Source organism: Haliaeetus leucocephalus, unplaced genomic scaffold (genome assembly GCF_000737465.1).
Source record: "Haliaeetus leucocephalus isolate CR32 unplaced genomic scaffold, Haliaeetus_leucocephalus-4.0 Scaffold428, whole genome shotgun sequence".
NCBI lineage: Eukaryota > Metazoa > Chordata > Aves > Accipitriformes > Accipitridae > Haliaeetus > Haliaeetus leucocephalus.
In genome coordinates, this window is record NW_010972864.1 from 8112098 (window position 1) to 8126156 (window position 14059).

Genomic DNA, 14059 nt, shown 5'->3' on the forward strand with positions numbered 1-14059 from the left:
TAAGATTGTGTAAGAATGCAAGTTATACATCATTACTTTAGTCCTTTACATGCCACCTTTTCCATTCTGTTTAGAAAGTCAATTGAATTTCAAGTAATTTCAAGATATTTAGCACCTCTGTTTTCTTCTCATCTGACTTATTGAGCTTATGAGCAATAGAAGAGTCCTACTGTCTTCAGTCTCAAGGGTGCCTTACCTGCAAGCAGGCTGTACTAAAAGTTCCTTTCCAGAGTGTGTTTTAAGGATGAAAGTCTGCAGTGAGAAGTTTGATACACTGCCTCACTCAAAGTTAGGGTAGATATAAAACGGGTGAATTTAGAAAATCCTGGACAGCTACAACTGGATTATGAAATGTGAACTACTACATTTGGTATTGAGTACTGTGTGTGCCACTAATGAATAATGTGGCACAGTAATAAAAACAATGCTGAAGCTGGTTTGCTAAGAATAGTAAGTCGGGACTATTTTAAAACAGACTCCAAGACAGATGTGACTGCTTTGAGATCAAAGACTCACAGAATCACAGAATTATTCAGGTTGGATGAGTCGTCGTAGGTCATCTGGTCAAAGTTCTGCTCAGAGAATGGCCAACATAAATCAAGTTGCTCAGGACATTCCCCAGTCAAGTTCTGAATATCTTTAAGAATGGAGACTTCATAACATCTCTCGCCAAGAGAAATAATTCAATTCAGTATTTCTGAAGTACTAAAAGACATCAAAAGTGCTTTGATACATGATTTCTTTGCCATAATGCCACAAGTAGACATATTGAATAAATCTCTCTCTGTAGATCTAGGAAGGCACATACTCTGGTTTTCAATTGCAGAATATTTATTTGTTTTTGTAAAGATAGTTTATTTTTCAGGCTGTTCTGATTGAAAGTTCAAACTCTGACGGCAGGTGAAAGAGAAAAGCAGTGACCCATAATGTTATCTCTATTTAGCTGTAATGAAAGACGAAGCCTCTTTGGGACCAGTTTGTTAAAATACTGCAAGTTTTATCCATTCAACTGTAATTTTTTTCAGAAGTAGTCTTTATAAGCCATTCAAAATCCACTGAAAATCCTTTTAAAAGCAAAAAAAAATAAAATTGAAAAATCTGTGGTCAGAATACTCTGATAGATGATATGTGGCTAGGAAGTATGAAATAAGCATAAATACATGCTTGATTTCCTAATGGCATATAGGCCATTAGATTGGCATGCAGAATTATTTGAAACAAAAAGGAAAGTTCCAAGTTAGTTAGGTGTTTCTATACCAAATACGTTTCTGACGACATTTTAGAGGCATTTTTTTAAACTTAACTAATGTTGATCCACCAAAGACACTGTGCAGATGCATGAAAACTTCTCATCTGTAGATTTTCATGTTCTGTAGAAGAGCTGTGTGGCCTTCAGTTATTTCTGACTAATCTACCAGTAGATAAAACTTCATTATTTCCCTTCTCTTAGTAAACTTTGCTGCTATGCACTGATTGGCAGTTGCTGGAGATACTGATCTCCAGAAAGTTTAATAAGAAAATTCAATAACTAATTTTGCTTATGTCGCAAATGAGATTTTGTTACATGCCTTTTGGTTCAGCAGCAATTTAGGATTTATTAATATTTTTGAGATAGATCACAAGATTAGGTTGTGTAACTTTAATAGTACTTAATTACAAGCCAATTTAATGGAGTGATTCAATAGAATTTGTTACAATCAAATTTGCAACTTAGTTAAAGATTCAAAAATGGCAAGGTTCAACCGAAACTTACAGCAGGGTTGCACACACAGATGAAGGTTAAATCAAATCACGCACAGGCACAGACAGGTAAAACAGTTCTGACCCACGCAGACAGACAAGACAGTTCTGAACCAAACTGCAAATGCACATGCACAGATACAACCCCCCCCCGCCACAGAGGTTAACCTACGATTAAAATTTCCCTCTCATGAGTTTCATGAATTGCTCACTCTTATGTGCCAGCATTCATCAATGGACGGTCAGTAAACCTCGCAAAATCAGGCCTTTAAGTCCTCACGAAATCATCGATGGCCAACCTTTCAATCCTCGTGAGATCTACCCTGAGAGGTGTCCCAGCTGAGGGGGACTTACTGGGTCACACAGCCCGCTGCAGCCCCGGAGAGCTCAAAAGGTCTCACCTTGGATCGCTATTTATAGGGTCTTGAGATGACTGGCTTTGGTCATTATTTTACATTCTGGCCACAATTCCTGCTAGAGTCATTCTGATATACAATTCCGGCAGCAGATCGCCCAGGGGGTGCCTGGCACCAATACCTCTCTGCACTTGCAACCAAGATAACAGCACAATGGGAGGTTTTTCAAAATATGCATATCTTACCCTGAAATATCAGGGGGGTCCTGATGTACCATTCAGGCAGCAGGTGGCCCAAGGGTGGCCAAAGAGTGCCTGACACCCAAAAGTCCCTGCACTTGTAATCAAGATAACAGCGCAATGGGAGTTTTTCCCAAAGCATGCATGGCTTATCCTGAGATCTCAGAGTGGCCCTGGGGACTGCACCACCACAGGTTAAAAGAGATGTCTGTCCCCATTGATGGTTGTAAAGAAATGCTGACTAAACCATACCCAACAGTGTCCTGTATCACTTGCCATCATGCTTCTGATTGCAATAGTCATTCATCTTTGAGGGATTATATACATTACTATTTTTGAATTATCTCTAATAATTGCTTCATTATGTGCATTTCTGTGAATGTGAAACTTGGGTTCAAATCATGGTTTAGCTCATTGTAATAGTATAGTCCTTTCCTTGATGCTGTGAGTTCTTAGAAATTAGCAACTTTCCTTGAACCTTTATCAAATTTTTTCATAATAAAAAAAATAAATAAATTACCTACCCACCAGTTAACCTTTCCTAGACCTTCCTTCTCACAGCAAAATCATGGTGCTGGTAAGGAAGGAAATAAACCCCATGTTACTACTCCTTCTTCTTCAGTCACACTCTGTTCATTCAAAACAATTAATTAACTGAACATGGATTATGAAAGCTGAAAAACTGGATTTATGCAGAAAACTGATTGTTTGTACTGTTGAAAATAAAATTTCACCTCTTGATGACTTTTTCTTCTTTCAGTTACATGCACTGGCTACTTAAAAAACCAAATGAATTGCTAAAAAGCAGAGTAATCCTAGGCTAAATTTATTCAAAATTTTTTGGAGCTTTTATTTATATTTATTATTCTGGAAGTATATAAGCAGTAACTGTGTTCTCTGAGAGCCCTGAGAAAGCCTTAAGAATACTTTAAGCTTGCAGAAGTCTTTTTCTTTTGATAATCAGATAGGACAGGAAATAATTGTTTCTCAGTATAAATAGCAAAAGAGGTTTTCCAAATATTAATAGCTATTTTCATCAGTTTGTAAGTATTGCCATTTAAATGACTAAGAATGGAAAGTAAAAATGTGGTTCCCTAATAGTTGTCACCCAGTAGCCATGAATAGCATTATTCCATAGAATTTTGATGTTGGTTTCATCAGAGGATAAAGTATTTAAACATAATATTTTAAATCTAAACAGGCTTTGTATACTAACATATGTATCTGCACTACTAATTCAGTGAATAGTTCAAACTTCAATCTCACAAATATTATAAAAATATTTCTAAGTCAGATCTTGTGAAGTCATTGTTACCAAAAAAGGGATTTCTGTCAAATATGTTTATTTTGCTGTGCAAGCAGCAACACCAGAGACTTAAAAGACAGCTTTATGTATACAGTGAGTATTTGCAGTTTTATTCTGGCTTTGTGAGCACTTTGAAGTGTAAACATCTAATTCTATAGAGATGTAATTTTAGTGTTATGCAAACTCAAAACATGTATTACTAAAATTAATTTCAAATGGGTCTAACTTATTATCCATTACCTGTATTTTCTGTATACTCATTCATTTGGGGTTCTTCCACTTTTATCATTACCTTCTCCTTTGGGTGGCACTCAGTAAGCAGAAATTTAGCAGGCTTTCAGGATGTGAGCGGAGCAGCTACATGAGTAGAATGATCTGACAGATACAGCCAGATAGCCTAAATGGCACTAGTCCTGTCCAAGTTCTGCTTACTAGTCCTTTTGCAGAGAAACAGAAAACGGAAATCAAAATGATATCTGGACCCAGTCATTGAAATCTAATTGAAAAGTACTTCTGGGGCAAGTTAAGAATAATAAAAGTTTCTGTAAGTGATTCACGCACACTGGTACCTGAGAAAGATAAATATGTCAGTTCTTTGCCTGGTGACACCATCAGAAGTCTGAAAGACACTGTCTAGTGACTTGTAATATTCTGATCATTTTCTTCATTCAGCATGTTTCAGTAGTCTAACCTGAGGTGACAAAGATGAATGTGACACATTGGTCATCAGAAAAGAGAGGCCATGCCCTCCAACTTGATTATCTGAAATATTTTTTTGTTAGACCTATTTATATATTAGATCCTCAGAAATATATTACATTTATACTGTGTACATTTAGAAGAGGGAAAAAAAGTCATTAATCAAAAGATAAGTCCTAAACACAGTCAAGCTACTAGGCTTTAGAACAGATGATGTTTACTTTCTCGCCACTTGAGTGTTGAGCTTTCTGTATTGCACTGTTATCTGTTTAAACCCTCAAAAATCCCAGAAATTTTATCCTGGATTAAGATTTACAGCCCTCCTTGTGCCTGCTCATAAATTCAGTAAGTGAAAAATGGACAGGCAGAAATTCAAATATGACCATGTATCAAAGATTTTTTTTGCAGTTAAAAAAACAGATTGCAGTTACACAACAGCAAAAGGAGGGGGAATGATGACAGTGTGATATATAATAATTTTTTTAGTCAGGATGTGTGTGACACCTGCTCATTATCAAAGAGTTTGCTGAAAGCTGCTCTGTTGAGAGTGTCAGAGAAGGTCTGAAGCTTCTCAGGTCAGCTGTAAAATGCCTGGGATGGTAGCGGGACTGAGTCTTCTCAGTGATAAACCTTAGCAGCCAAATGAACCTGCTCAGGGATGTGCTAAATTACTCTGAAGGTGAGTTATGTGGCAGGTAAACAAGAGAAGTCTCTACAGAAGAAAGGAGGCTCATTCAAGTGAGCAAGGCAGATCGCTCTCAATAACACATGACATGTTTTTTCATCATCTAGCTACCGTACCTATTAGCCAGGGAAGTGCTTAACTCAATCCCATGTAAAATGTACACATCCCTTGTGCAGTTCAGGGCATTTACCATATGCTGGTTAGCTGCTCTAGTTGTCCTTTTTTTTTTTTTTTTTTTTTTAATTACCCATACAGTATCCTGCAAGCCAGGACTAGCATGAGCTATTTTTGTACTGATTCCTTCTAGTAATTTCACACACACCCCCCAAATTAGTATAGATTGGTATCTAATACTGCAGTTTGCATCCAAATCTATCTTTGTAAAAACAGCTGCATAAGGCCTTTCTTGGAAAAAGTCTTAACACAGGAATGCTGTACTTTCTAAATGCTAATCACCTCTATTAAAATGAACAAATTCAAATTGTAATGAATTTTAAATACATTTAATTGTTCATTGACTTGAATAATTTAAGGAAGGAAAAAAACCCCCAACTTTTAATGTTGACAGTTTGACAAAGTCACAGAGTTGCCCAATTAATGTTCAAATTTACTTTGTCTTTAGAAGAATTTATTTCAATGAACAGATGCTTAGAAGTCTTAAATAAGTAAAATGAGTGCTTTGAAATAAACTGTAGCTATTAACGTGTAACATTGAATGAAAAACAGAATTGATGAGACAAAATGTTGCTTTGGATTAGCAGATTATAACAAGAAGATTGTGAGAAACCTGGAAAAGCAAAGTACAGATCTTTAACTGTTCAGAAAGCTGTCCTGTATCCACATGTAGCCATCACTTTTCAAACCTGTGAAAGGAGTGAAGGCATGAAGCAGTCAATATAGTCCTGATTTCTAGCAAGATCTGGTAGATCTCATTGGGCAGGTGCTAAGATTTCTTATGGGATCTTGTTGGATGTAATGTAAACTGTAATGCAGGTTTTTCAAACAGTGCTGTTAATGTTAGGCAGATATCTGCAGAGGTCCAGGCAAGTTTTGTTACCCTAAACAACTGTCTTCACTCTGATTATGATGGTGTATGCTAAGAAAGCAAATATACTCTGTTTTCAGTCTTTGATACTAGTTGTCAGTTATCTGGAGTGTAAGACAAAAATCGTCTTCCATAACTAAGAAGTATTTTCTGCTTTCTCTGGTACTGTTTATTTTAAGACCCCTAAATATTTCCTTAATGCTTCTGTGATCATTTAAAAAACAGAACAGGGCAAAACCAAATGGAAAACCTAATACTCAGCCTTGCTATAGTAACAAGATGACAACATGAGTTCTTACCCAGAAGGAAATTAAGCTATATGAGACACAATAAATGTGTAATGTTATAATTTCCTATAATAATTTTATAATCTCCAATAAGAAGTAAAATGCTTAGAGATCGATAATCTATTAGTAGGTATGTGGTTCAAAAATATGAACATGATCTTTGTTGGTGGTAGCTCTAAAGCACATAGGATCAACAGGAGGAGATATAACAGAGGAGAACTGAAGCTGGAAACTATTTTGCAAGCAATCATTTTCTGGTTTTATACATTCATAATTTTTCTTATTTCACAGAATCACAGAATGGTTGAGGTTGTAAGGAATCTCTGGAGGTCATCTTGCCCAAACCCCCTGTTCAAGCAAGATCACCTAGAGCAGGTTGCCCAGGACCATGTCTATCCACAATTCAGACCAAAACCAGTTAATTTCTAAGTTTTGAAGTTCAGAAATAAAAGTCAAATGGGACATTGCCAAAGTTGTTCCTTTGCTAATAATAATTTCATGGCATAATTTTCTAGAAAATACCGACCATTACTGGTCTTTATTTGTCACAAAACATAATGAAGCAAACACGCTTTAAATTATTTTAAATCTAATCTGAAACATATGTAAAGTAACCTTTCATTGCCATTTGTCTTCTGTTTCTTTGAGATTATTTTTCATATGCAGAGTGCTTTGTTTTAGTGGACTTTGTGAAGAAGACAGAAAATAATTCATAGGAATTAAAAAAAATATATATTTATGGAAAGATTGCCAGGCTTTTCACAAAGCTGAAAAATAAGATAGGAGACATTTTGACTATATATGCAGTAGAGAAAAATTTTTCTAGCATTCATTCAAAATTGCATAAGATTAGGTCTTCTGTTGACTTGAAAAAAAATTCTTACTCAGCATAAAAATCCTAAGCCTTTTAAATACAGGACTGTTTCTGCCAATAATTGCATTATGATCACACTTTTTGTTCCATTTTAGTGTGGTTTTATTGTTTTTCTGCTAACAATTGACTATAATGAATTTTGAGACTATCTTACAGAGAAAACAATATTAAAACCAGGGTAGAGAGCATTATCCGAGTTCCTCATTCCTCATCATTTTTCCCCTGTGTTATCTGACATGTTCATTTGTCTTCTGACTCCATGATTATCCTGTTGCCCTACAGCACTATTTCACATAGTATGAGTATGAATATGAGACTTTCAAGATAAAAAGCTGTCAGTGCATCTGTTCTGATCTTTGAATCGCCTCACTCATTTAATGTCACACACATTTTATATTTCATTTTGGGGAATTTTTTTTGTATTTTTATCTTATTGTTCTTCCTAAAATTTGTGTAGAAACTCTTGACAACTGTCTCTGAAAGTCAAGGCTATTCAAGTCTTTTTAGCAATATGTTGGACTGATATGAAATATGGCAATTTATGGCACTTTATCTTGCTTGATTAGGATGTCTGTGTGATGTTAGTACATACTAAATGAGGAGATTATGGATTTCTGACTGAAGAAAGTGTCCTGTTTCATTTATCATTTAGATACAGATTTTTTTAAACTGTATAAGATTTAATTAATAAACCATAATAACTTATTGAATCTTTGTTACTGAACCAGCAGCCACTAAGTTAACTAATTTGTGTCACCATTTGATTTTGAAGAATAAGCTGCTTCAGGTAAGTTAGAAGCCAGGACTGAAAAAAATTATCTTTTAAGTGGAATGTTATCACAAATAAAATCTGTTTTCCCCACCACTGCCACGTTTGTCGATAATGGCCAGCAGTTTATAGGGACCCAAAAAACTTTTCTAAGATTAAAAAACTAACCTTGTTTTTAAATTTATAAAGGGGCATGCTATGCAATGTCTACTTGTGATTCACATTTATTTGCATTCATCGTGTGTCTGTGGTTGTAAACATTTATTTTTAGATAGAATCTCATGAAATTCCATATTTTGGGCCAAGTCCACATGTACAGCATTAAGATATGTTCCAAAACTCACAAGTCAAATTTTATATTCATCCATTATTTCAATACTTATATACACATAAACTATTAATTTGGAAAGTTAAGATCCCTTTCCAAATAAATAATTTTCTTGATGTTGTTCATAGTCAAAGCTTTTTTAGAAGTCAAAATGTTTACCAGTAATGTAAATGTCTCAAGAATGTGACTTTTTCTCATAAGTGAAAAATTTTCAACAGTATCTTGGCTTCATTATGCAAAAATTTCAATATTTTATCTAACTTCACATGTTCAGTGTGTTTAAATTAATTGACACCACTTTAGGGACACATAGGTAAAATAGTTATCAAGTATTTGTTCAGTTTTACCCTGTTTTCCAGAATCTAGCCCATGCTATTTTAATCCATACATGTGAATATGCACATGCACTCACACAACTTTGTAAGTGTTCCTAATTATAATCATACAGCCTTTGCTTATCGGTTCTTCTGTATGTTTAATAGTAAGTATTTAGTATGAAGGAGAAATGCCATTTTCTTAATAAAACTTTGGTACAGCAGGTTGTCTGAAAAATCAAATTTCTCCTCATGATCTACAGAGGCAAGGGAGAAATATCTGAAGGAGCAGTTGCCTTAAATTTCATGGCTGCTTTAGTATTAAGGCAATCAAATGTGAAATATCAATACATCTGCACAGCATGACTGACTATATCCTGTTATTCTGATGAATAGTAGAAGTAGAAATGAGGAATGTGAAAAAGAAAAACACTAACTGAAAACAGATTACATACAGTGCTGCAGTGGTATCAGGCAAGATGATATCTTACTGTGTGTCTGATTTTAATGAAACAAATCAAGATAGAACCAAATCAATTCAGCTTTATTAATTTAAAAGCATAGATGTCTCAATTTCTAGAAATTAGAGATCATTCATTCTCCTTCAGTTAGAGAGAGGAAAATGTGCCAAACTTCTGCACATAGTAGTACAATTTTTCATGCTAATTTTACTCTTCTGTGTAGCCCCTCTCAGTCACTGAGCTGTACAGATTCCTACCAAGTCAGAGGGATGGGGATCCATACTTATCCTGCATTGGATAACATACCTAGCAGCAGAAATGAGGGAAATCTGAATAATTATTGAATTGAAATAATTTAAAACTTCTTTTACTGTACCTGTCAGTTGTGGTTTTTTTCTGACTATTTCTTCATTCAGGAATGAACGACATTTCAGAAAATGTGGCTTTTTAGTTATTGCATGACAATACAGTGTTGAGCACTCTGCTTGATTCTTGAGTGTTCTGGTATAGTTCTGTCTTCTTTTTGAGATTTATAAACTTGTTTAATCACCAAACCAGCAGATACCTAAACACATGTTACTCATTGGACCTGAGAATATATTACAGTATTAGTGTTTGCTATTGGCAAAAGAATTAAATGTTGAGGCTTCATTGTAAGTGTTGGAGGAATGGACCTTCTCGTGTCTCTGTTTATAGCCTATAAAATATCTAATAAACTGTGATGGAGGGTAGTAGTGTAGATTTCATACACGTGGATTTGAAAGACATTCATTTCCAGTGTGTTACAATACAATCCAACAGAAAAAAAGAACAGGAAAAAAAAAGAAAAATGACAGACACCCCCCCGCCCCCATTTATTTTAATGTATATTACATGAAGAACTGTAGATGAAAATCCTCTTCCCAACAGTAATGAAATAAACTTGTGTAAATTGCTTTTTAAAATGTATGTGACATACAAAATCTCAAAGGATAAAACATGCAGTACATTCATTTTAGGTACATTTATGCCATTGGTAAACTTACTAACTCGTTGACTATTATTAAGATCGTAGTTATTTTTCCTAAACTGTTTTCCTTACATGTTCATTACTGACAGAGAATGCTCCATGCCTAGTTAATGTAGAAATCAGTTTCACAAAGAGATGTAAAAATGGATCTATTCCATTAGCAGCACTATATGAAATAAGGGTTGATCTATTTCCCATAGCAGTAGTCTACCAGTGCACACTGGAAATTGCATTTTATTACTAATGGCATGGTTATAAATAAAAAGTTGCATGATGTGTCTACTCCCTGTTCAGATGATCTCCAGAAGCTGGCATACTGGTGACTCATACTCTGTTACTCTTTAAGGATTTGGTTTTAAATTACTCCAACTTAATAGATGAATAGGTAGGGAATTAGATCCTAAAATGGGTTTGAGTAAGTTCTAGTTCATACATCTATGTCAGAAGATCTGCAAGTAGTGGTGAGAGTTGACAGCATTCTGGTTACTTCCTAGCCATAGGTGAATTCTGTTCAAAATAGTGTCTGAAAACAGTCTGTTAATTTGCTATTCCTAAGCAAGGAGGTACAAAACTGCCACATAGGGATTTTCGGGGGGGGGGGGGGGCTTGTGTTTTTTTGGAAATAAAATTTGGAAAATCATAATTGTGAATTTGTATGTGGAGACTGTATCTACATTGCAATGTAACAACAGTTACTTGATTTTGTATTCCTGCCTAGTGGTTCCTTACACTTCACTTGCATTAAATTTCTCTGACATGATCTGTCAGCAAATATGTAGAATTACTTCAGGGAGCTTTTAATGAGATAATAGACCTTTAACTTCCACTGAGGATGTGGTTTAGCTTTTTTGTTGTTGCTGGTACAATAAATATTTGTTCTGATGTTTTTGGATTGTCATAACATGCATCCTTTATACAAGTAAGTGATTGTAAGTGAACTGCCAATACACCATATTGTGTCAGTGGTTCAAGGTTTGTCGCTATGTAAAATTGACAGACATCAGCTTACTTGCATGAAATATTTGCAATTCATTTGAAGAAAGTGTCTGAGGAGTTTGTCAACACTATTGATTTTTCTGTCAGATAGTCTACATGGGCTGGACGGAAGAACGGGAACAAGACTCCCTTCAGGATCGAATGTACACACCAAAGTTTCTAGCACTGAGGGGATCTTCCCTGTATAAATTTATAGCACCTCCAGTAAGTATATTTCTCACGCTTAGTGGGAATAAATGTTCTTAAATGAAATAATTTCATGTAATATGTACAAAGCTTTCACAATGAGATATCACTCATTGAACTAACAGGATTGCAACTTACAGAACTGAAAAGTTCCAGGGTATGTGGTGTCGAAGTGATAGAAAATGGCTGTTCATCAGATGACTGGGAATCTAACAAGAATTTCTTTTCCACCACTTAGAAAAATACAAGAGAAATCTATTTGTGCTAAAAGGGGGCTTTTCATTTTCCTTTGGCAGGCAGAACAAGCCTTAAGCAAGATGGTTAGTTTTCAACTGAACTATCATTCTAGTCAAACTGCTGAGATTTGGGGAAATATCAAAGCTTTTTGCATGCTGTGGAAATGGCAATATCTCTGTATCTAGATTTCATCCTGAATATAATTTTTATGCTGCTTGGGAGCACCAAAAGGAAGGTAGGGAAGCAAATGAAATTGCTTAGGTTAAATATATTAATTGGAATCTGACTGGCAACACTGGGCAAAATTTTAGCAGTTGTCTCATACTCAGCAATTTACTTTCACGGTTTCATGATACATCTAAACTACAGTAAACAGAGATAGTCTCTAGCTAATTTTTAAGCCATTAGCTAGGGAGCCAGTAGCAGTCCCATACCACCAGCAGGGAGAATGGTGTGGATTCATCTGTTCTGTTTGTTGGGTTATGTTTCTGACTGCTTCTAAACCCTGTGTTGCCAGATCCAGAATGCAGCTCCTTCCTGCCTGAATCATAGAATCATAGATTGGTTTGCGTTGGAAGGGGCCTTTAAAGGTCATCTAGTCCAACTCACCTGCAATGAGCAGGGACATCAACTAGATCAGGTTGCTCAAAGCCCCCTCCAAACTGACCTTTAATGTTTCCAGGGATGGGGGATCTACCGCCTGTCTGGGCAACCTGTTCCTGATGTAGTTCAAAGACAGCTTGCAAGTCTTTACATCATTCATCAGTCACTATTCATGTTCATTTAGCAGAGTGTTTAAGAACATGTGAAAGACATGAAGAATGGAAGTAGGTATGAACTGAAAACAGTGTGTTCAATATTGGTACACTTGTTCACTGGTATGGGAGTTTGGCTCTCCCATGGTTAGTAATGGGAGTTTGGCTTTTGTTGGTAGGTATTTTTCAGGATCAGATTATGCTGCCAAGCACCTTAATTGAAAAGCAGTTCTCCTGGCTTTGGCAGACCTATCCGAGCATTTGCTGCCCGTCAAATAAAGCCACCTCCATTCTAGGCACTAGATAGAAGCAGAAACAATGCTGAGAGCCCACGTTCAATATAAAAGAGGAAGATTATTCTTTTGTAAGCACTATGCAAGGAACTACAAGCCTCTTTACTGAGGATTCAACCATAAGTTTCCAGGAGTAATACGCTGCTGGTGGGTAAATAGGTAATGGGTGATGATTAATGGCTGTGGGAGGAATATGTTCGCAATATGGCTGCGAACCACAGTGATGTTAGGACAATTTTGGCAAGTTACTGCTGTTATGAGACAAGCCACCGATAGTTGAAGTCTTTATAGGTCTTGTTTCAGCTGAGCTGCAAACACAACATGATTTTGTTTTGCCAGTTTTTGGTTCTTATTCTAAAATAGAAAGACAGTTCAAACATAGAGAAAAATATTTTCTCTCCATGGAGTAGGAGGGAAGCAGAATGACAAACAAGCTTTTTAAAAGACAAACAGAGGAAGAGTTCCTATAAAGCTACTTTAAAAACATGTAATGTATGTAATAATTGAACACTTATATGCCCAGCAAAATTTTCTTATCAAAGACTGCAGTAGGCCTTTTAAAAGCACTTCTAAAATCCTAATTTCTATATACAAACTTTTACACATACAGTTACATTTGCTATTTTGCAGGTATATGTGTTCATCTCTTCCAGGGATTACAAAAGATTAAGAACAAACTTTCAATGCCACAGTTTCAGAGCTTCTATTTATGAGATGTGTAAAGTGTACCTATGAGAAGAAAAACAGTTTTAATTATATTTGCAGTGTAAACTCCTTGGATTAAGTTATGCACAGCACAGATATGTGCTGCCAACTTTTTAACCAGAAAATCAAATGAAAGTATTTTCCTGGTCTCTGCCAAAGTCTAACACATTAGGGAAGCATGTGTTTAAACAGTGTGTATCAGCAGCCTCTCCCTGCCTCTTTTTTTTATCTGTTTGATCAATAGTACTTCTACTTTCCATGCTTGGATAAATGAGCAATTCTAACATATCTTATTTGCATTTTGAAAGCTTTAAACAAAATTACTTTATCTCTTTTTATGTTATTTCGTGGTACATTTTCTCCTTTAGAATTATTAAGCATGTCAAGTCTGAAGGGTTTCACTTTCTTACAGTTTATAGTTGGAAATCTCAGAGAGAATGGACTTCAACTGAGAAAGCTGCTAACACCTTTTGTCTTGTTACTCAAGCTTTTAAATTAAAATATTTAAAGTGAACAGGGCAAGAAATTTCTGTGGGTGTCTTAATTCTACAGTTGCTTTTGTTTTGCACACATTATATATAGAAGGAGTTTTGTTTTGACCTGAAAAGAAGTCCCTTTATAAGTACAAACAAAAGCAGAAAACTAGGGGAGAAGGAGGAGCTCTTGATATTTTTCCCCAAAGTATGGAGCCTACAGTAAGCTTTTAAACATAGCTCCAAACAGCTTTGTGCTGCAGCAGCAATAGAAACTACTTTTCCTGATGGGGCAATATGAC

General features: G+C 35.6%; 1 protein-coding gene across 1 annotated transcript in view; it reads left to right on the forward strand.

Annotated features, from left to right (window-relative positions):
• SNTG1 (syntrophin, gamma 1) overlaps positions 1-14059 on the forward strand; it is a 166635-nt gene that overhangs the window by 106316 nt on the left and 46260 nt on the right. The window contains exon 12 of the mRNA XM_010574391.1: positions 11196-11312. Coding sequence (XP_010572693.1) covers positions 11196-11312 — 117 coding nt within the window. The remainder of the gene's footprint in view (positions 1-11195; positions 11313-14059) is intronic.